General features: G+C 39.4%; 1 protein-coding gene across 1 annotated transcript in view; it reads right to left on the reverse strand.

Moving 5' to 3' along the window:
• The window catches only part of ptprga (protein tyrosine phosphatase receptor type Ga), a 445,965-nt gene that overhangs the window by 18,533 nt on the left and 404,889 nt on the right, over nt 1-22,543 (reverse strand). The window contains exons 15-22 of the mRNA XM_022682776.2: nt 21,562-21,653; nt 15,243-15,334; nt 9,054-9,150; nt 7,281-7,363; nt 6,895-7,029; nt 5,443-5,577; nt 1,928-2,100; nt 417-552 (exon numbers count right to left, since the gene is read on the reverse strand). Coding sequence (XP_022538497.1) covers nt 417-552; nt 1,928-2,100; nt 5,443-5,577; nt 6,895-7,029; nt 7,281-7,363; nt 9,054-9,150; nt 15,243-15,334; nt 21,562-21,653 — 943 coding nt within the window. The remainder of the gene's footprint in view (nt 1-416; nt 553-1,927; nt 2,101-5,442; nt 5,578-6,894; nt 7,030-7,280; nt 7,364-9,053; nt 9,151-15,242; nt 15,335-21,561; nt 21,654-22,543) is intronic.

Raw genomic sequence — 22,543 nt, forward strand, 5'->3', positions numbered from 1 at the left:
CCCTTTCTCATAACCACTTGGTTAATAAACTTTATACAAAGTTTACTGCGTGCGTCTACCTCACGTCTGGCCCACGTGACAACAGATACATGTACTGCCCAGTGCCTCATCAAGTCTCATCAAGTGTGTCATAAAACAGCATAAAAACTGAACAGTAGATATTATCAAAAATGATTTAAATAAAAAAAAAAAATGACTTCAATTGAACATTAAGAAGGTTTTGATGGTGTATATAAGCTGTATGTATTATTAAAACACTAATACTAGAATAAAAACAAATAATATTCATACAAAAAAAAGCTCTTCTTATTAGAGTCTAGTATTATTTGTAGTTATTTTCATATACACACATTTAGTTTGGTGTAAAATGTACAAAAACACACGAATGGACAAAAACAAATATATTCAGGACTAACCTCAGTTTGAACCAGGTAGTTTCTCTGCGTGCGAATGTGTTTAAGGAATCCCAGCACGTTCACTGAGCCTTTATCCTTAATCTGCTGCAGCATGCTGTCAATCACGATGTACGTTCCTGTCCTGCCCACACCAGCACTGAGGATACACACACACACATACACGTATGTAAACAGACAGTTGAAGTATTTGCACAGTCCTCTTGAATCATACAGTCATGTTTATGTATAACACTGATGTACTGTATATGATGTACTACATCCTCCTGTCCTGGAAATTTTATTATAAACTAAAGAAAGTGGCCAAAACTGGCAAAAAAGATAATTCTATTATTCAGTCCACTGATAACGTGTTATATTTTAAACACTGTAATCATAACTGTAGTCGTTATTTTCGTATTTTTTTACGTAATTAGTAAAGAATTAAAGGTTTTTATTGCTATTAATTTATGACTTGTTGCAAAATCAGTTACCGTGTTTTTTCACACTATTAAGCGCACTTAAAATCTTTTAACTTTACCAAAAGACTGGAGCAGTCTTAGCATTAGCCGCTAAGCTAACTTAGTGCTAGCTCCTTTGCCGTTCAGAGGTAAGTGTTATTGGCCTGTAGTCTGATGCTAACCCTGGCTAGCACTGCTGGAGCAGCATTAGCATTACCCAATAACCGCACTAAACACTCAGGTTTCCTCTGAGTAGCGTTTTGTTGGGCAGCATTTGTCGCTAACCACGGCTAGCGCTAGCATTTAGCTGCTAATGTTAATGATGTCAATAAACGCAAGTGCTTTACTCACTCAAATAAACTGTTTTCAGGAGAGAAATATGTTTAGATTAACATCCAGAACTTGTTTGAATTTAAGAATTAAGAGTTTTGTTACTTAGCTTAGCTTTACTTTAGTTAAGCGGCGAGATCTGCTGAATTAGAAGGAAAACATGGCGACACCCCTGTTCCTTACTAGTGTCGCATATTGCGCCTTATAATCCGGTGCACCTTATGCATAAAAATTGACCAGAAAATAGACAATCATTGATAGTGAGCCTTATAATCTAGTGCGCCTTATAGCACAAAAAATATGGCATGTCTCAGGCAGATATGTAAATGATGCACAGATGTGGTTTGATTAAACAATGTTTTTTTCCTACACAAAAAGGGCATAAAATTATTAGACCTTATTACTGCCCTATAAAAAGGCCCTCAGTGGCTACTTTTGGGTAGTATTCCACTTGGTGAGAGATCATTGACTGCTATACATGCCTCTATGACATATATTTGCAGTAGACAGACTCTCCCATTGGACTGAGAGAAGAAGGACCATATTTCATATTATCTCCCAGCTAGAGACAGGTAATAGAACTTTCTTATAACTGTACAGTTTCCCTTAATACACTTATCATTCATTTTTTGTCAATGAGTCTATACACAGATAGATGTATAAGGCCTTTTTAATAAAGTTCTTGGTTGGGAAGTGTATTTAAATGTTAAGTGTTTCTGAATGTGTGTGTGTGTGTGTGTGTACCTGCAGTGCACAAGCATGGGACCCATCTCGTGCGTCTGTGCTGCAGAAGATCTCCTGACGAAGGTGAGGACGGGCAGTGTGTATTCAGGAACGCCCATATCAGGCCACTGTGTGTAGTGATACTGAATCACTGTGCGTTCACACTGACGACTCTTTACGCTGCCCTTCTGACCCTGCAAACAAAACACACACACACACACACACACACCTGTGAACTTACAGACACTATCCTTCACAACACAACCCCGCCCCCCAAACCCAAACAAACCTCTTCACCCTGCAAACACACAGCCATAAACATTGTCCTCCACCCAGACATCGCACACACACCACCAGACACAACACACACTTTCTCATATGACCTATTTTAGCCCCTCAACACAATGCACAATGACTTCTTACCAGTCCTGCTACTCCTAATGACCCGAGACTACGACTACTCCATTGCTGGAAACTAAGTACCAGATTAGCCCCCAGTTCTCATGTAGCAAATTAGCGTTTGCACAAATGCTGTGCTAGTTACTGTAGCTCGCTAAACTCTTATTGTGTGTTATGAAAGAGAGGATTAATGTCGAAGCATTGCATGCAAGCGTCTTTAACAAACAAACTGTGGAAATCTCACTCTAAAATAAGCTTCTTAAGTCCTGTAACTAACTCACGCCTTTAATTCTTCTGCAATCACCACATCGTACGAGTGAAAAAAGGGAACGATTACTAAAAAATATCAGCCATATTTTGGTCTGTAAGTGGTGTTTCAAATAACTGGGGTATTTAAATGTCTTTAATACACTGATTTTTTTTCTTACTTTTACATGTGTGCACTATATCAGCTCCACTAAGCATATAAAAGGACCACTTTGCAGTTTTTTAAAGCTGATGTTCGTAAGTTTAAGAGACTTAGGGTCCTCTCTGGTGAGAATGGGTAATTGCACCGAGCATACGGAAGAATCATTTTAAACTGGGCGGGTGTGATGCGGCCCGATTCCAGGTTATGTTTAGTCAGAGAGAGATAGAGAGAGCACGCTCATTCAGAAACTTTAACACTTTAACTACACACTTTGTGTAGCTGACCGCTATTTCCCCATTCAGAGCTGAGTATTATCGGCCTGTGGCCTGCTCCTAACCTCGGCTAGCACTGCTGGAGTAGCATTAACATTACCCACCAACCTCGCTCGCTATTTAACCGTCCAGAGGTGAGTATTATCAGCCTGTAGCCTGCTCCTAACCTCGGCTAGCACTGCTGGAGTGGTTAAAGCGCTTTACACACCCAAATTAACAGTTTTTCAGGAGAGAACATGCAGCGCTCCATTGACTTTAAAGGGGACATGAAACACTTCAAGTATTTAGTATAATTCACAAGATGTATTTTCACTCTAACAAATGTTATACGTTTAAAAGTTGTCAGTGAAGCGGCATTAAAATAATAAGCAATCTAAATGTCATTTTTTTAAGTAAGGGCAGCGCCCTCTTGTCCCAGCGCTGAAAGTGACGTCACGAGGTTGGTTCTCGAACGCCTCACTACTATAATCTATGAGAATACCGTAATTTAGATCCTCAATAGATAATAAAATCCAAACCAAAACTCAATGCAGAGCGGGGGGGTGGGGGGGGGGTGTACGTTTGTATTGTCCCTGTGTGTAGTAATACTGGGAGTAGTGAAATTTAATAGCGTGAGGAATGAGAAATATTCACTTTCACTTTCATACCTTCAGCGGGGGCTCGCAGCACTGAAGCGTGAGAATCCTCCGGTTAGCTGCAATGCTAGGGGTTAGTGGCGAGCACTTTCTAGACCAGGACTATGTGAAGGAGAGGGGTTTGAGTCAGGAGCATTAGCGCCGGATATATAAGCTGCAGTCCGAGGCTTTTTTCCTCCGTTTTTTATTTTTCCTCTGATCAGCTGGAATGTAAAGACCGTCTGACTGATGGTAACGTTACCATGAGAGCAGCAGCTGTAGCCACACGGAACGAGAACAACGCGCCCACCCAGCAGAGCAGTGAGAGGTACCGTTTCCGAAAGTCTAGATAAAATGACAATTTAAAGATAACATGGCTAGCGTTAGCTACTTAGCTAGCTATCTTATTATAGCTAGCCAACGCTAGCTAACTAGCTAACACTAACTAGATGAAGCTAAGTACCCAGTAAGCATTCTAACTTTTAAACTGAACGGTTTATCAACCAAACAGTGCCTTGGTGTTTCAATATCCACTTAAATCATGTTCGTTTTATTCAGTCTTAATGAACTCTGGACTTTACATGTTAAATAGCCAAATGTATTACTTATAAAATAGCTGGTTAACTGGATGGTGGTACCTGCTGTTGACGGGCTGCAGGGTTTCTGCACGGCTCCACGTAGAGAGAAAATAAACACTCCCAAAACGTCTCGCTCTCAGAAAACCATCTGAAAAGTCCTGCTCAGGTTTATACAGGAAAGATCTCTGAGCAAATGCTCCATGTTAGCCTAGTTCAGCTTCATCTTCATTCATAATCTCCACAAACAATAAGCTCTTTTCCTCTAGCTATATGCCTGGGATCTTAAACCAACCAACCTCGTGACGTCACCAGCGCTGCACGGGCAACATGGCGGCGCCCTAGCTCAAACGTAGCAAACATAAATATATTATAATTTAGTGTGTAAACATTTTATATTAAAAATTCCCCCCCAAATAAATTTCATTATATTTAATCCCTTAGAAAACTTGTACAAACTGAAATGTTTCATGTCCCCTTTAAAAGAAAGTCTTTTTTTATTACAGTTTTGTTTACTTAGCTTAGCTTCACTTAATTTAGTTAGCTACCCCCCCACCTGCTTAACCTATAAGTTCCTTATAGTGTCTCTTAAAATGAGCCTTATATATATGAAAAAAGACCAAAAAAAAGACGTTCATTGACAGTGCGCCTTATATGAAAAAAGACCAAAAAAAATAGACGATCATTGACAGTGCGCCTTATAATCCTTATAATAAAAGTAATGTGAAAAACATTTTTTCATTCATTTATTCAAGGGATGAACCCTGCCTTATATCGGTCCTCAATCAGACAGCTATTCAGGCTGAAAAGCACAGATCAAACTGTTACGTTTGTACTGCAATCCTCAGGGACAACCTTGGAACAAAACAAAGTCCAGTTGCTCCTGTCAGATGTCTGGATCTGTGCGACAGGCAAACACTGCTCATTGTTTATCAGTACAGCCCGTTTTACCATTTTTTAAGATTGGCCCTTGGCCTGTTCCCACTGGCCGCGACAAGGTATGACCTGAGGACTGTCTTATCTCTTCTGGAACATCTGTTCATAGTCAAATATCCCCAGCAGCAGCAGAAGCAGTCAGCGACTCTCCTCTAGACTCCCCTGCAGAGTTCAGATCCAGCCCAAAGCTAACACACCTGCTCCGGCTAATCAAGGTCTTTGGAAGGCTTTGATTAATTGGATCAATCTGCACTGGATCAGGTGTGTGTGTGTGTGTGTGTGATACAAACTCAGCAGGGCTAATGGGCGAAAGACAGAGACAGATACTGACCTTCTTGACTTTGGTGTTGCGGACGGTGAAGCGGCGGACTGTGTAGCAGGCGTGGACTTTACTGCATTTCAGTGTCACCACGATGTTACCGTACTCCTCGCTGTTTTCCGTCGGCCAGTACTGGTCACATTTCCTCTGTGGCACATGAAAAAATAAATTTCTTACAGATACCTGCTCATTGCTTCATTGTTTCTTCTGAAATTAAGGGAATTAAAAAAGAGTGTGGCCTGTTATACTGTATAGACCGTTTGTGTCCATTTTTATATTCTGTTCTATTGTCAATACTTCTTTAGAACTAGAAACGAACGTGCCAAAGTCAGAGCTCACCTGCTTCTTAAAGGAAATGACAAGTGACACACTGATTGGTTTATTTCATGTTACGCCCGAAACACACCCATGATTACTTAAAGGAATTAGTACATGCCTTTTGCATGTTTCCAGACAAGCAAAGCATACTTTTTTATGTGCCCACATGATACCAAAGACACACCAACGTGTCCTAAATCCAGCTGAGCAATTCGCAATTGACTGGTGTGCTATAGATCACTAACACAGGGCCCACTGTGTTTGAGTGTGTGATTTGCAGGAAGTGAATGTGATCGTTAAAAGGGGTTTTGGTATCAGTTTTTATTTATTTATCTTGTGGAGTCCCACAAGGTTCTATTTAATGTCCTATAAAATTGATAATTATAGTCAATTAAGTGAGTAAGTGCAGCTCTAGACAGTCTATGGGGTAAACTTGTAGACTGATTAATATTCACACAAAGGCTGTTTAGTCCAAAACCCGAACTCCTCCGTTTGTGTCAATGGACTGTCTCTACCTCAGGACTCAAACTCCCAGAATGCATCTGTCTCTAACACGTGTCCAGACTCTACCAATCAGCGTGCCTTCTTTCTCTCGTCATCACCAGAATTCTAAGATTGTTTTCAGCTGTGTGTAATTAACATTGGGTATATAAGCCTGTATATTTCATATGTTTTTTCGTGAAGTATTGCTACGGTTATCAAGCGTTTTTTTTTTTCTAATTGTATTTCTGTGTATGATCCGTTTTCTTTTGTTTTTTTTTGTCCCTCATATTAAAACCTTATCTCGTTTTTACTGCTTGGTCTGGCTTCAAAAATTTTTAATAACAGTAATTTGCTTTAGCATGGTAGACTTGTGTAGTCCCATCAGGTTCTATTTTAGGGCATATAATACTATTAATTATGTTATGACAATAATGTAGTTATTAAATGATATTAAATGATACAACAACAAAAAAACACTTTAAAAAAAAAAATCCTGTAACAACATTTTCTTTGAGACAGCTCAACGCGCTTGGAGGAGAACACTCACTGCCTATTCTTTAACAGCAGCCAAATCGACTCCCTATAGATTTCCTACTGATCTAATACTGAGTGATGAAGGAGATTCACTATAGTGAGTAGAGAGAGAGAGTTTAGGAAACTCACCCGTCCTTTCTCCACCAGGTTGGTGATCATCACGATGATACTCGTGTTCTGCTCCCACACCATCCTCCAGAAGTCCTCGAACGTGGACTTAAGTGGACCCTGTGCAGCAATGTACGCCTTGGGCTTGTTATAACCCTGAAAGAAGAACAAAGCCATAAACATCAATAATGCTTAATAATGAATATTACTATTAATTACCTACTTTAACTCTTATCTTATGCATTCCCCACCCAAAAATGCATTATTTCATGGTTACATCTTACATGTTAGCCACGAATGCATCTTAAAGTACTAGCTGAATGCATTCTTTGGCGAGGATGTCCACAAACATATGAACATACAGTGTAGCAGCAAATTCTCACACATATACTGAGGAAAACACTCACATCCACATAGTTAGCATTGATGTAATCGCTGTGTTTGGAGTCCTTTCCAGCTAATGGTCTTAGCTTCACTCGACTGTGATCATCTAGAGAGAAAGAGAGAGAGAGAACACAGATACATAGACAATGAGACCAGTACTGTATTGCTAAAACTACATATACACAGTATTCACAAAAGTGGCCCAAATATGCGATTTTCATATCTACCATATTTTCCGCACTGTAAGTCGCACTTAAAATCCTTTAATTTTCCCAAAAAACGTCCAGTCCGCCTTATGTATGAATTTCACCAGTCAGGTTGTAAGGAGCAGTAAAGCTACTTCGCTTAAGTACAGCATTATACAGGAATTTTAGGTTAGTTCTCTAGAAGTATTAGCATTAGCTGCTAACTGAGGTAGGGGCTAGCTTATTGGTCATTCAGAGGTGAGTATTATCGGCCTGTATCCCGCTGCAAACCCTGGCTAGCACTGCTGGAGCAGCATTATCATTACCGCTAGCAGTTAGCTTCTAATGCTAATGCTCCAGCTTTAGTGGAAATTGGAAACTAAGCTTACTGTAATTAAATGGAAGCGCTTCACTTCACCCAAATTAACAGTTTTCAGTAGTGAAATCTCTGTAGATTTAGCACTAGTTTGACTTGTCTGACTCGTCTGAAATGTTTTCTTTTTTGTTAAATTACAGTTTTGTTTACTTAACTTAGTTTTGCCACTCAGTGACAAGACCTGCTGATTTAGAAGGAAATCATTACAACACCCCTGTTCCTTCCTAATGTCGCATAAAATGTGTCCTATAATCTAGTGCGTCTTATAGTGTGAAAAATACGATACATCCTTCACCTTAAATGCAGCTGAATAGTTTGCAGTTTGTAAATGATGCTCAAATGAAAAGCAGGAATGTTTAACATGAAGTTTTGGTTTCATCTTTGCCTCCATCATAGATGCTATCAAACAACTGAGAATGCCACTTCTTTGGTTTGCATTTTTGGTTTCTTTAAACTTAACATTTGTAAAATTTTCACTGACACTGTAACAAAACCCTCCTGAGGCCACATTCAGCCATATTTTTAGAAATCTCTTTAAACATGGAGCTGTTGTGATATGTGCTTTGTAACGAGTCTGAACAGACTGATGAGAAATCTCTTTTTTTATCTTTATTTATAACCCTCTCTCACTGCTTTTGACTCTTTTTACTTCTAGGCTTATATGAAAGTCCCATAAATTCCAGATTTGGTTGTTCACATATCAAGTCACATATCGGATATGAATCAGATTTCCACATATGAAATTGACCCAAATGGGAATTGAAAATGTAGTATTCAGTGCGTTTTGTGCAGTGTGCAGGTCAGTATTCTCTACCGAGATCCACAATGTGCCGCGCTGTTAAGATACAAATGTGCCAAAGTCAGAGCTCACCTGCCTCTTAAAGGGAATGAGAACTGGCCACTGATTGGTTTATTTCATGCTATGCCCAAAACACTTCCATGACTAATTAAGAGAATTAGTACATGCCTTTTACGTATTTTGAGTCGAACAAGGCTTTTTTTTTGCTCCCTCACAAAACCAAAGACACAATGACACATCCTAAATCAAAATACACAACTCGCAATTGACCTGTGTACAAATGGGAATGAAAAATTTCAGATTCAATGTGTTTTTTGCTGTTCACACTGACCCACACGCCCACCCATAGATTTGAGCCACTTTTTATCTGCACTTTTTACAACCTGTGAGACAAAGAGATAAAGAGATTAAGAGAAAGAAAGAGAGAGACTCTTACATGCCACAATGTTGATATATCTGTTCTTGTGCTTGTTGTCTGGGTGATTTGAATGTTCCGACGTGATCTTCATATCCGCTGTGCAACGCTGCACTTCCTACAGTGGACAATCAAGCAAAACACAGATGCACAAGTGCATTAGTGAGGTCAGTATGTTGGAAGGCCAACACTCAACATTTTTTTTTATCTCAAAATCCCAAAAGTATTGGATGGAGCACCAACCATTATTCCAGAGAACACAGTTCCATTACTCCACAATTAAAAGCTAGGGAGGCTTTATATCCCTTTACCAAGCCCACACCTAGAATTAATTAGGCATGGAGCCCATTGGTTTACATGTATCTGCTCAGGAGAGTCTATTCTATTGGCAGTACTAGACCAATCAGAAACATGACAGCAGGCTGGGTTATGTTTTGTGTGATTACATTTGTGTGTGAGTGAGTGTGTACACAGATACAGTGTGTGAGAAGTGTGCGTGAAAATAAAGTGTGGCTGATCAGATTGTCTCACACCTCTGAGGTGTTTGAAAAGCTGTCAGAAGTGACAGCAGAAGTTCCTCAAACGACATCTGTCTCCCTGAACGACGCACTGCACACACTCTACCTTCATCATTCATGGCAGTACAGTGGGAGGTCTTGAGCTAGGTAGGTTCATGCGTTGCTGGGTTTTCCGAATGGGCTCAATTCCATCTAGACCCCATGTGTTATAAACAAGCCAGGTGGAGCTCATATTAACCCCCCGAGTCCCATCACTGAACCTGATGAGCAACCTACAGGGGTCGGACAATGAAACTGAGGTTTCATAGTGTGGGAGGTTTCATGGCTAAATTGGAGCAGCCTGGTGGCCAATCTTCATTAATTGCACATTGCACCAGTAAGAGCAGAGTGTGAAGGTTCAATTAGCAGAGTAAGAGCACAGTTCTGCTCAAAATATTGCAATGCACACAACATTATGGGTGACAAACCAGAGTTCAAAAGAGGACATTGTTGGTGCACGTCTTGCTGGCGCATCTGTGACCAAGACAGCAATAATTTATTGTCCCGACGGACAGTTCTGGTGGAAACAGGAGAGTTGAGGTGCACATTGAATTCTGCCGTGATTTGAACAGCCGTGGTTTTATGTTTTTTGGATACAATCTGGGTTAGCACCCGAACATCCCTTTCAAACAGCTTCCTCTTACAGCATCCACAGTTAATCCTGTTGGATGTGGTTGGTCCTTCTTGGTGGTATGCTGACATTACCCTGGATACCGTGGCTCTTGATACATCACAAAGACTTGCTGTCTTGGTCACAGATGCTCCAGCAAGACGTGCAACAACAATATGTCCTCTTTTGAACTGTCACCCATAATGTTGTGTGCATTGCATTATTTTGAGCAAAACTGTGCTCTTACACTGCTAATTGAACCTTCACACTCTGCTCTTACTGGTGCAATGTGCAATTAATGAAGATTGACCACCAGGCTGCTCCAATTTAGCCATGAAGAAACCTCCCACACTAAAATGACAGGTGTTTCAGTTTCATTGTCCAACCCCTGTACAAGTAAACTTATAAAATAAAACTAAATAAGTAAACTAAATAAAATGACACACCAAAGGCCCTTCTTCGGTTCAAACGAAGGACAAAACTGGGTCATTGCAGTTTGCAGCGATCCAATCCAAACTTTTTTACCACACTCAAACTCTGGACCCTGCTCCTCTGTCCTGCTCTATCCATCCATTCATTCATAATTGCATGCCTTCCTCACTCTCTCCATCAACAGCATGCCAAACTGAATGCCCCTCCTTCCACCATCCTTTCGGGTCCTCGTCCAAAAGCCCTAATTTTCCCAGAAATCCCTTTAAAATCTCCCACTCGGAATGCACCCCATACCCACCCCTCCCTGAACCGGCTTCCAGGAACCCTCTCAGCCCGTGCTTGCCACCCTGCCCACGTCTCTCACGGGCCAGCCAGCACAAAGCCACTTGTCAGGGGCCCTGGAGGCTCTGTCCAAAAGAGGGTTTTGCTCTGCTGCCTCTCGTCTTTTCTGCTGCTCGGAATGGAGGAGGAGGAGGGATTGCTAGAAAAGAAAGGCCTGGGGGCACCCCTGAGAGGAATCCATTGAAGGAGACAGAAACACCACCCAATGTCCGTCAAGGAGGTCTACATGCACATCGCTGAGCTGAATCCATACAAACATCCCATCACTCTCACTTTTTTCTCAGTTTTCTATTTATTATTTTGTATTTTTCTGTTGTACATCTTTTGAATTCTCTTAGTTAATTTGAGAGTTTACCTGCCAATCAAATTCATCAACCTGCCGTCTGAATGCCTGAGAATAGAAAACTAGCTAGAAAACTGATGCATGATGCAGTAAAGCAGGTTAAGTAAGCGGGTGTGAGGCTAAAAGCTAAAAGCTAAACTAGCCCACAGGTTTCAGTATTTTTATATATTCAGTAAGTCTCAGAAATAGTATTAATTTTAGATTATGTTAGTGATAAACAACTTTATCATGCTTTATCAGTGATAAACAGATTTAACCACTGATTTGTCCATTTTTGGACAAAAAAATGTATGTAGGGTTAAAAGTTATTTATATATTTATTTAGTAAGCTTTAAACTAAAACATATACGTTTGCTTAAATGTATACAGTATAGATTTTCACGTAATCAGTACACACACTCTATCTATCTCTAATCTATCTATCTATCTATCTATCTATCTATCTATCTATCTGATATCACAGTCACAGTCCCACTTTTTTAGGGAAAACACTAAACAAAACAAATATTAGTCAGTCAGTCAGCCAAGACAAGTTTCTTTAGCCTTTAGCTTTTTGTATTAAAGCTACAAAGCTATTGTTGCTAGCTAGTTAGCTAACAAGCAACAAAATTCAAAAATGTAACAAACAAAATATCACCCAGAGACAAAAACAAGTCTATTTGAGATTAATAAACAATTTAACATACTTGTAAGCAAAATATGACAATTTATGCACCTTAAACCATAAAAAATAGGCATTAGCTTTAATATTTTTTTTAGCATGACTTCAAAAAGGCAAAAAGTATAATAAAGACTGTAAGGGTTTAGAAAACTGAAGGGTTTATGTGTAAAATGGTAGGTTTATGTAGATCGAGCGATCAACTATGGACAGGTAGAGAACCCGGGATTTGAAGATTTTTGCATTTAACAGTGCATAAATTAATGTGTGGCAACCACAAAAATCAAAGCAAAAACCTGAACATTTAGTACAACTTCAAAATCTTAATTGGATAAATGACTCTATAACGATTTACACTATAAAACTTTTGGTCAAATTCTACATTTTCCACATCAAAAATAGATAGGTGGACCATCCGCTTACAGCTGGCCCACTTACAGGTTAAAAAGTCAGTTAACCGTGAAGAGAGAAAAGAGAGAGAGAGAGAGACACACACACCTAACTCTGGATTTAGCTGCCTTTTAAATCCCAGATCTAACCCCCCGCTCGCCTCGGTCTTTACTGCACACCTAATCCGAGTCTAGCCTGCTTCTAAACTGCGAAACTAATGCCAGTCTAGCCTCCCTCTAAAGCCCAGATCCCCCACACATCCACAGAAATGCAAGCAGGGAATTACCCAATTACAAAATGTTCTCTCGCAGCGACTGAGTGACAGAGACTAAAGAGGAATCAAGCAGAGAGAAACATTTGCAAACCTGCAGACGGAGAGAAAGCCAGCGAGAAAGAGGACAAACAGCCCTCAGCGAACACATATTTTACTCCCAGGGAGATCAGACACAATCAGAACCTGCCTTTCCTCCTGAGACCGGGCTATTCATTTTTGCCCACTGCAGACAAGAAGACGAGAGTCTGAGACCTGTAAATCATGCACCATTTATCTACAGTCTGTTAGAATACTACTGTACTGGACTTTTCAAGTGAGCCCTTAATTAGTGCTTACAATCACCTACAAGGTGATGACAGTACAGGCTCCTTCCTACCTGCACTCGCCCCTGAAGGCTTACGCTACCTCCCGGCCGCTGCGCTCCTCCAATGAACGTCGCCTCCCTTTGCCAAACATTCACACAAAGCAATCCAGACTGTTCTCATACAGAGTTCCCCAATGGTGGAACAAACTACCTTCCACTACCAGATCAGGAGAATCTCTCACTATCTTTAAGAAACTCCTGAAGACAGAGCTCTTCAAAGAGCACTTACTCTCCTAACACCTCTAACACACTAACTACTTCTAACCCCATTTCCTTCTTCCTCTTCTCTACTCCTCTATCCCATTATTTCCCTCTGACCTCCTTAAGGCCCTATCTATAGATGCTTTATTTTTAACTTCTATTATTTTTGTACTTAACCTCTTCTATTATTTGCACTTCAATATTGTAAGTCGCTTTGGACAAAAGCGTCTGCCAAATGTAATGTAATGTAATGTAATGTAATTGGGGGGTGTGGCCAACAGAGCACAGAGATTTTCTTTTTTAACTAGCATCCATAACAGATTTCATAATTTGTGTCAAATTGTTTCCTCAAATTTAGCTTCTTGACGCAGTGCACACTAACAAAACAAAGGTACGATATAAGTTCTTTCTTGTACTCAAAGGTACACTTTTCATAATTGTACCCTTAAAGGTATAATATTGGTTTATAATACAGGGTCAGATTTGTTCCCTCTGAAGTACAAAGTCATTTCTAACAGCAGGAAGTACAATGGTACAAGATTTGTACCATTTAACCAGCCAAAAGGTAAATTCAGTATTCTGTATCACTGCATTATTAACAATATCTATTTTAATTATACATAATCATTTTTATTCGAAAGCCAAAACAAATTTGGATCATCGAGTTCTTGAGACATATTCAGTTGATGATAATGTTTCTAATCTTTATAATCTTTACTGGTACAAAAACATGGGTGCAAAAATAGGCTTTCACTGAAATTTACTCTATTGTACCTCAATACAAGGTACAGTCCCAGAAGCAAGCTTTGTACTCTGTACTTGTTTTTCTTAGTGTAAAAATAAGTATAAAGTATAAAATAATATATAATATTTTTTACATGCTCAGTTACATGCTCAATTACACACTTTTTCACCAAAAAACGAATGGACTGCTGCTTTAAATTTAATTTTGCATATTATCTACCCACCCAGAGAGAGCAAGGTCAATTGTGCTTTCTCAGGGCTCCGGCAGCTGATGGCCTGCAGCTGCATAAACGGGATTCGAACCAGTGATCTTCCTGTCATAGTGGCAGCGCTTTAGACTGTTGGACCACTTGGCGCACCCTCTTCCTCAGTGTTTTTAACAGCTCATCTCTTGCCTGCCACCACTTCACTTTTTTTTTGACCACCCCGTAACAGATGTCACTTTAACACTTTGTCGAATTACAAAAATTGCACGAATTACTGCACACTTCCTGACTATAGGGGGAGCCCAGGAGCAAGAAACAACAAATTCCGCCTCATAGCGCTGCTTTAATCAGATCTAACAATCTCCCATATCAGTCATGTCCTAGTGTCTGTACATGAGTGTGTATATCTGATATCAGAGCATCTCCGAGCATCTCCAGGGGCCTGACGCTTCCCATTAGCAGGTGTAATGTATCAGGCAGGCCGGATGAGAGGGGATGAGCGGGGATGAGCGGGGATGTGTGGCCTGTGTCCGTGTGGATTATTGATCATTTGTGATCTCGGCGAAGATTAATATTAATACACTCTGAAAGGTCTGACAGCTCAGCACAGCTGCGACACCAATCACTGGCCCGGTGCTCTGGCCTGGACAAGGGAGGGTACAAGCAGGGGCCAGCAGCGTCCAAGACCATCTGGTCTACACACACACACACACACACGCAGACGTACACACACACAGGCACACACACGCAGGGTGTAAAACATCCCTATTTGCTGTCACATTGACAGAGTTCTGCCGCTCTGGCCTCTAATGATGTCCTGTCAGAAGAGCTCAACAAATGGACTGCAGACACACACACACACACACACGTTCTTGTGTATACACACATTCTCACACTCACACACACTCGTACAACACACACAAACACATGCTGGGAGTAGAAGCCAGGCCAGCTGTTCAGAGACCAAATCTAATGGACTTAACCATTACAATGATAGTGTATAGAGGATGTGTACTGTAGTGTGTGTATGTGTGTGTTTGTATGTGTATATATGTATGTATGTGTGTGTGTGTGTGTGTGTGTGTGTACCTCAAAGTCTTCAGAGAATCCATGCTGGTTGTTGGAGTACAGTTCCGATATGTGCTTGATGAACTGTTTGACAGAGATGGCCTCCATGTCATCTGCAACAAAGTGGAAAAAAAGAAACATACTTTATTTGATTGTAAAATTAACGATTTTTTAAAATGTATAATAATAATTATTTTATAATATCAAATTGATATATAAACAGAAAATACAATATCCAGCAACAAACAACAATGAATAACATCTCTTACATTAAAAACTGACTTTAGAAATGGCAATACATTGTTTTTTGTTTTTTATTTGATCAATACACAGTTTTTATTGACTCATAAGTGTCTTATTGGCAGCTTTTTTTAAAGATTAATTTAGGATAGAAGAGAATATAACTTGCTAGAATATATATTTTTGGCAGCAAAAAAAAGCAAGAGATAATTGAATGGACAGAACAAAAAAGAAAAAAGAAAAAAACAAAATAAGTAAGAATTTATCAAGTATATAAAAAAAAAACAGATAAAGAGAGAGTTGGGCCGGAATAAAGTAAAAGAAAAAGAGAGACATACAGCATGTGTCACTGTGTGTGTTTGCGTGTGACAGTATGTGTGTGTGACGGTGAGTGTGTGTGTGTTCTGTGTTGCCCATGGTAAGAGGCAGAGTGTTGCCAGGCTGGCAGACAGAGGGGCTAAATTGGATTGGGGGGCTCAGAGGCGGGGTGGGTGCAGTGTGAGCTGTGGCACGCTACTACAATGAGAATTGGTTCCGTTTGAGAGCTTCATCCAGAACCTGAATGGGCCTCTCTCTCTCTCTTTCTCTCTCTCTCTCTCTCTCTCTCTCTCTCTCTCTCTCTCTTTCTATCTCTCTCTCTTTCTCTCTCTCTTTCTCTTTCACACACACACACTGACACTCACACACACTCTCTCTCTCTGGCTATCTTAAACACACACACTTCACTACAGCTGCTTAGCCTCACCTCACACTCTTACTCTACAAACAATCCAATGGACACACACACACACACTCATGCACGCACACACACTCACACACACAAACAGTGAGTACCTGGTACTTATTAGGAATGTGAAGTTATAAACTCCACTGTTAGTTTTGAACCAAACTGATTCAACTTCAAAACACCAATATTTTCAATATATTGAATTCTACGATTCACTGAATCATTTTGTGAAGATTCATAATGACTCTATGAACTGTCTGTAGGTTAGAAATGCACAGCCTTAATGTTTATATATACACACACACTCACACATGCAGGCATCATGGTACAAACACTGTGTGTGTTTATGTTTGACCTAAACACCACCTGCACGAGGAAAGACTGTCTATTGGCAGTTCACTTTAGTCTAATATCAATAACATTATTAATCAGACCTCACTCAGGTCTGCTCTGGATCTGCTGACCTTTCCAGGCCCGCCCAGTCCGGTTCTGATGACTCGAAACCATGACTTTCCACGCTATCTCTATATAAACCAATATATACGCCGCATTCCACAGCCTAGACTGCATTTCTAGGCCACTATACGCCACAGAGGGCTGTTTCAAGTGAAGGGTGATGATATGAAGTATACAGCTGGAAAATGCAGGATGTGTCTCAAATGCATCCTAAATTTAACAACATGGAAGACAATTTTGGTTATATTTTCAACTTTTTGTGGGTGTACCAAATTGCATACTAATTGGTAATACTAACTAGTTTTTGAGTATTTTATTGTTTTATTTATTGTTTTATTTGGATCCTCATTATGTTTCATGTTTTATGTTGGTGTTTTGTGTTTGTGGGCAGTAACAATGTTTAATTATTATGGGTAATTCGAGGACCACAATGAAAACAAGCCTAAGTGCTTTATTGTGTTTTAATCCTCAATGATTTGATGTGCATAATGTCTGTTGTCTGTGTATGTTCCTTTTGAATCATTAAATAAATGTAATCAATTAATCAATCAAGCAATCAATCCATCAAAAGGTTCTATACAAATAAATAAATAAACAAAACAAAACAAAAATATACTAGATGTACACAAATTCATACACAGTACATAAACAAAATAATGATTTGTATGATAATGAGTATTAAATATACAGCTTGAGTAAAATGACATTTTTGTTTTATTCCATAAACTACGGACAACATTTCTCCCAAATTTCTCCTGAATAAAAATATTGTAATTCAGAGCATTTATTTGCAGAAAATGAAAAAAATGGCTTTAATAACAAAAAAAAGATGCACAGCGTTCAGACCGCAAATAATGCAAATAAAAGTTCATATGCATAAAGTTCAGAAATCAATATTTGGTGGAATAGCCCTGGTTTTTAATCACAGTTTTTATGCATCTTGGCGTGTTCTCCTCCACCAGTCTTACACACTGCTTTTGGATAACTTTATGCCTTTACTCCTGGTGCAGAAATTCAAGCAATTCAGTTTGGTTTGATGGCTTGTGATCATCCATCTTTCTTTTGATTATATTCCAGAGGTTTTCAATTTGGTCAAATCAAAGAAACTCTTATATATTTTTTTTTCCAGAGCTGTACATTACATTTTTATGGGCGAATAAGCTTTAACGAAACAGGCTCTACAGAGTTAACGATAAAAATGTATGTTTCGTCTTTATGTAACATATGCACATAATGTACTGGAAAGTGTTCTGAAGGCCAGGCGGCCCAGTGCAGTCATCACGGACCAGTGCTACGACCCTGTAGTCGTCTTTATTAACCAGCTGAAAAGATCATCACTCCCAGTTCATGTTCAAATCAATGCAGTGATGGATTTTTATGTCCAAGGGTCATTACCCTAATCTGGGAGAGGAGTAGTCTGGAGTGGGCATTAAAATAAGCTCTGGTCCACTCTGGCTCTGCTTCTTACACGCACTTACACACTCTCACGCATGTCCTCTCACACACACACACACACTTACACACACACACACTTCTCAGTCCATGTGACAGGGCCAATTATTTTTACATAGAGTGCAAAAGAGCGAAGACAGAGCAAGAGAGAGGGATGAATAATGTGTGTGAGAGAGTGTGTGTGTGTGTGTGAGTGTGTGTGTGAGAGAGAAAGAGAGAGTGTGTGTGAGAGACGCGGCATGAGTAATAGCTACTCCTTAGCCTCACAGCCAAAGGCATAAGCGTTTATCTGCGGAGTTAAGAAAGCGACACCCTATGTACCACCTTAATGCAGTCATGTTTCGATGTATAAACAGTGCCGTGCTTTGAGTTCACATACCCAAGCATTTACACCACTTTACACCTCCAGTTTATACCCTGATGTGCCAAAAGTCATGGGATAGGAACTAGTTAGCATGTCCCATGACTTTTGCCATCAAGCTATGTACTAAAATGCTGCACACTTAATCTTTTTTCGCACTATAAGGCGCACTTAAAAAATCCTTCCCAAAAATTTTCCCAAAAATTGATAATCCGCCTTATAATAAGGCGCACCTTATGTATGAATTTTACCAGTCAGGTATTAAGGAGCAGTAAAGAAACTCTGCTTAAGTAGCATTAGCATTAGCCACTAAACGTGCTAAGCGCTAGCTTTTTTGGCCGTTCAGTGGTAAATATTATCAGCCTGTAGCCTGCTGCTAACCCCGGCTATCACTGCTGAAGCAGCATTAGCATTAGCCGCAAACTGCACTAAGTGCTAGGTCTTTCACCAATCAGAGGTAAGTATATCAGACTGTAGTCTGCGAGTTTACCGTGTTAAAACAAGCTTTGTGGGAGAGACCGCTATCTGATATCATACAGTGTAGCACTGTTGGTGCTAGCGTATAGCCGTGAATGCTAATGCTAATGCTGCTGCACCCAGCCTTTGTGAATATCTGGAAATCTAAGCTTACTGTAAATAAACAGAAGCGCTTTAATCACCCAAATAAAGAGAGTTTTCATGAGAGAAATCTTTGTAGATCAATATCCAGCGCTCGTTATATTCAGGACATACGTCATCAAAGACAGTGGTTATGATCGTGACTGGCTGCATCTGGCTAGAAATGTCCGTCCAACAGACACACAATGCAGGAGCCCCACACACATATCCCACAGTTCAGTGCAGTGTTCCCAAACTTCCATAGGACATGGCAAAAGTGATGGGATACAAAGCAAATATAACGTTTTCAGTATAGAGTAAAGAGTAAAGATATCAATATGCTGGTCATATTAATATAGCAGAGCTAATACACTCCCCCCAAAGACTAATCTTAGTGTATTGTTTATTTGTTTATCTCATAGACTGTGTATAGCTGGACAGAGCATCGTCTCTTAAAAGTGAAGCCACCACAGGTCGGGCGCCCCCTGCTGTACGGTTGCAGAAAGCTGTGTAACTCCACCCATCCCCATAGGTTTCAATGGCAAAACAGACAACTTTCAATCACGTTTTTTTCTAATATACTGTAATTCTACCTCCATTATTTAAATGTAACAGCTAGTGTAACCTCTGCTTATATTGTTAAATTTTTATATCCCCACAGAATTCGGTTTTTAAAACTTTATTCGGCTCTATTCAAAAAAGGTGTGGTTATGGTAAAAGGGCTGCTTATGGGCGGGACCAATAACAGACCGTCAGCTCCGCTCTGCAGTCTGTGACCGCGAGGCAGCCCTCAGGGGCGGGGTTATTTAAATGAGTAGGCGGTCTCTCCACAGCCTTTCTCCCTCCTCTGGTCTCTACTGCGCAGACTCTGGTCTCTGAATCGCCAAAATGGAGGAAGATTTTGGCTTCATTTTCATTGAATGAATAGGAACGGCGACACGGCGTCCATCTTTATATACAGTCTATGGTTTATCTGTATTCAAAGAGATGCTCATCCAATAAACACTCACTGTTTAAATAAACAGATTTCCATATCATTTTCTTTGAAGTCTGGCGCAGTTAAGACATGTTGATTTAAGGGATTATACTTTAAGGCTGGAAATTTGTTCTAAGACAAATATAAACAGTGAAGTTGATGTTGCGTCTCCTTTAGAGAATGCTAATAGTGCGTAAAGCTGCATCAAGTCACAACAGAAGAGTGTACAATCCTACATGTGTTATTTTATAGCTGATAATCATTATTATTATTATTATTATTATTATTATTATTAATACATACAGAGATTTATTACAGTAATTACACTCACTGACAAACCAAAAACTAAAGAAACACAGAGTACATGAGGAATAAAGCAACACATTACCTGACTGACACGATGGACAGCTTGTAAAAAATAAATACATTTAAAAAAAAATAAAAATAAAAATAATGCATTCTCATCTGATCTGATGCACTCGTCTTTAATATTAGGGAAAAAAAACAGACAGAGAAAGTTTCTTACGAATGTACTCTGATTGCAGAGATATGCAGAGAAGTGAAATATCGAATTTTGTGGCCTTATTTATTTTGTGCAATTTTTATATTTAATTTTATTGGGATATAGTAACTTTTATACATGTAGTTGTCATGTTCCTCCTCAGGTTCTTAAAAAATGCTCTTAAATGTACTTTGCATGTATATATAAGTTTAAATGGGTTATAAAAGTTGATTTTTCAAAAATAAATTTGTCAGTTGCAACTTACTGACCATGAGTAAATGTGGGGCCCAGCTTAAAACCACTTAAAAATGATAGGTTTCTTTGATTTGACCCAAATGAAAACCTCTGGAATATAATCAAGAGGAAGGTGGATGATCACAAGCCATCAAACCAAACTGAACTGCTTGAATTTCTGCACCAGGAGTGAGTAGCATAAAGTTATCCAAAAGCAGTGTGTAAGACTGGTGGAGGACAACATGCCAAGATGCATGACAACTGTGATTTCTGAGCTCTTAAAACTTTATTAATATGAACTTGTTTTTTTTTTGTTCTGAAAGCTCTGCATAATTTTTGTTATTTCAGCCATTTCTCATTTTCTAATATATGCTAAATAAATGCTCTAAATGACAATATTTTTATTTGGAATTATTTGGAAGAAATGTTGTCTGTAGTTTATAGAATAAAACAACAATGTTCATTTTACTCAAATATAAACCTATAAATAGCAAAATCAGAGAAACTGATTCAGAAACTGAATTGGTCTCTTAACTTAACTTTCCAGAGCTGTATGTCCAAATGTTTGACTGGTACTCTACCAAATGTAGATCAACCCACGACCTTTAAAGCCCTGAGAGGGAGTGATCAGCCCACACTGTTCCACGGCTAAGTGTTAGTAATGAACACATTACTGAGAATCAGTTAAAAGGTCAGAGAGTTTCAACCAAGCCCCTCCCCCTCTCCGTTCCTACATAATGGATTCAGTGCAGCCCTGGCCTCTCACACTTTACACTGGTGAGGAGTAAAGCTGACCTGGGATGGGGATGACTGGGATGCTCTCATTGGGAACCACTCGGGGAGAGCTGCTGTCCTCCACATAGAAATGAGCCGTCTGGAAACACCTCCTAAAGAAAGAGAGAAAGAAAAAAGGAGAGATTAATTGATAAATGATTAACAGTAACATACGTGTTACCATTGTGAGCTGGGATATGTTCTTGTATGATACATTCAATGTTGCTAGTTACATATAAGTGTAATATATATCGTCGCTGTCCAATGAAAAACAAGTATCTCTATTTTTGTCGATTTTTAGTTTACTACATAATTTGAACACACAAACTAGAAATGTCTGTTCTGAGTGGACCGTGCTCTTTTAAAACGCTGGAGCTCAGTTTCAGTGTGCTGGCAATCTTCTTGTAGCTCAACAATTCGTTTTTTAACATCCTCAGAGAGTTCCTTGCAATGAGGTGCCATGTTGGAACTTTCAGTGACAAGTATGAGAGAGTGTGAGAGCTGTACTACAAAATTAAACACACCTGCTCCCTATGCACACCTGAGACCTAGTAAAACTAAGGAGTCACATGACATTTTGGAGGGAGATTTTAGGGGCGTAGTCTGTACACTTTTGTTGCAGGTCGTTTAGACATTAATGGCTGTATATTGAGTTATTTTGAGGGAAGAATAAATTTACACTGGTATATAAGCTGCACACAGACCACTTTTCATTATGTCAAAGTGTCATTTTGTCAATGCTGTCCCATTAAAAGATAAACTTAACTATTTGCAGAAATGTGAGGGATGTACACACTTTTGTGACACACTGTATACTTTTGTGAGTTGCATAAAAGTTACATATGCTACTGTGAGTTAACAATTAGCATGTAACTGCTACCTATGTGTTTTTGAGTTACATTTAAGTGTGCATACATTTTACACATGCTACTGTGAGTTACATATTAGTTTGAATAAATGTTGCAACCTATGTTGTTGCATGTAACTGTACTTGTACATATGC

Source organism: Astyanax mexicanus, chromosome 24 (assembly GCF_023375975.1).
Source record: "Astyanax mexicanus isolate ESR-SI-001 chromosome 24, AstMex3_surface, whole genome shotgun sequence".
Taxonomy (NCBI): domain Eukaryota; kingdom Metazoa; phylum Chordata; class Actinopteri; order Characiformes; family Acestrorhamphidae; genus Astyanax; species Astyanax mexicanus.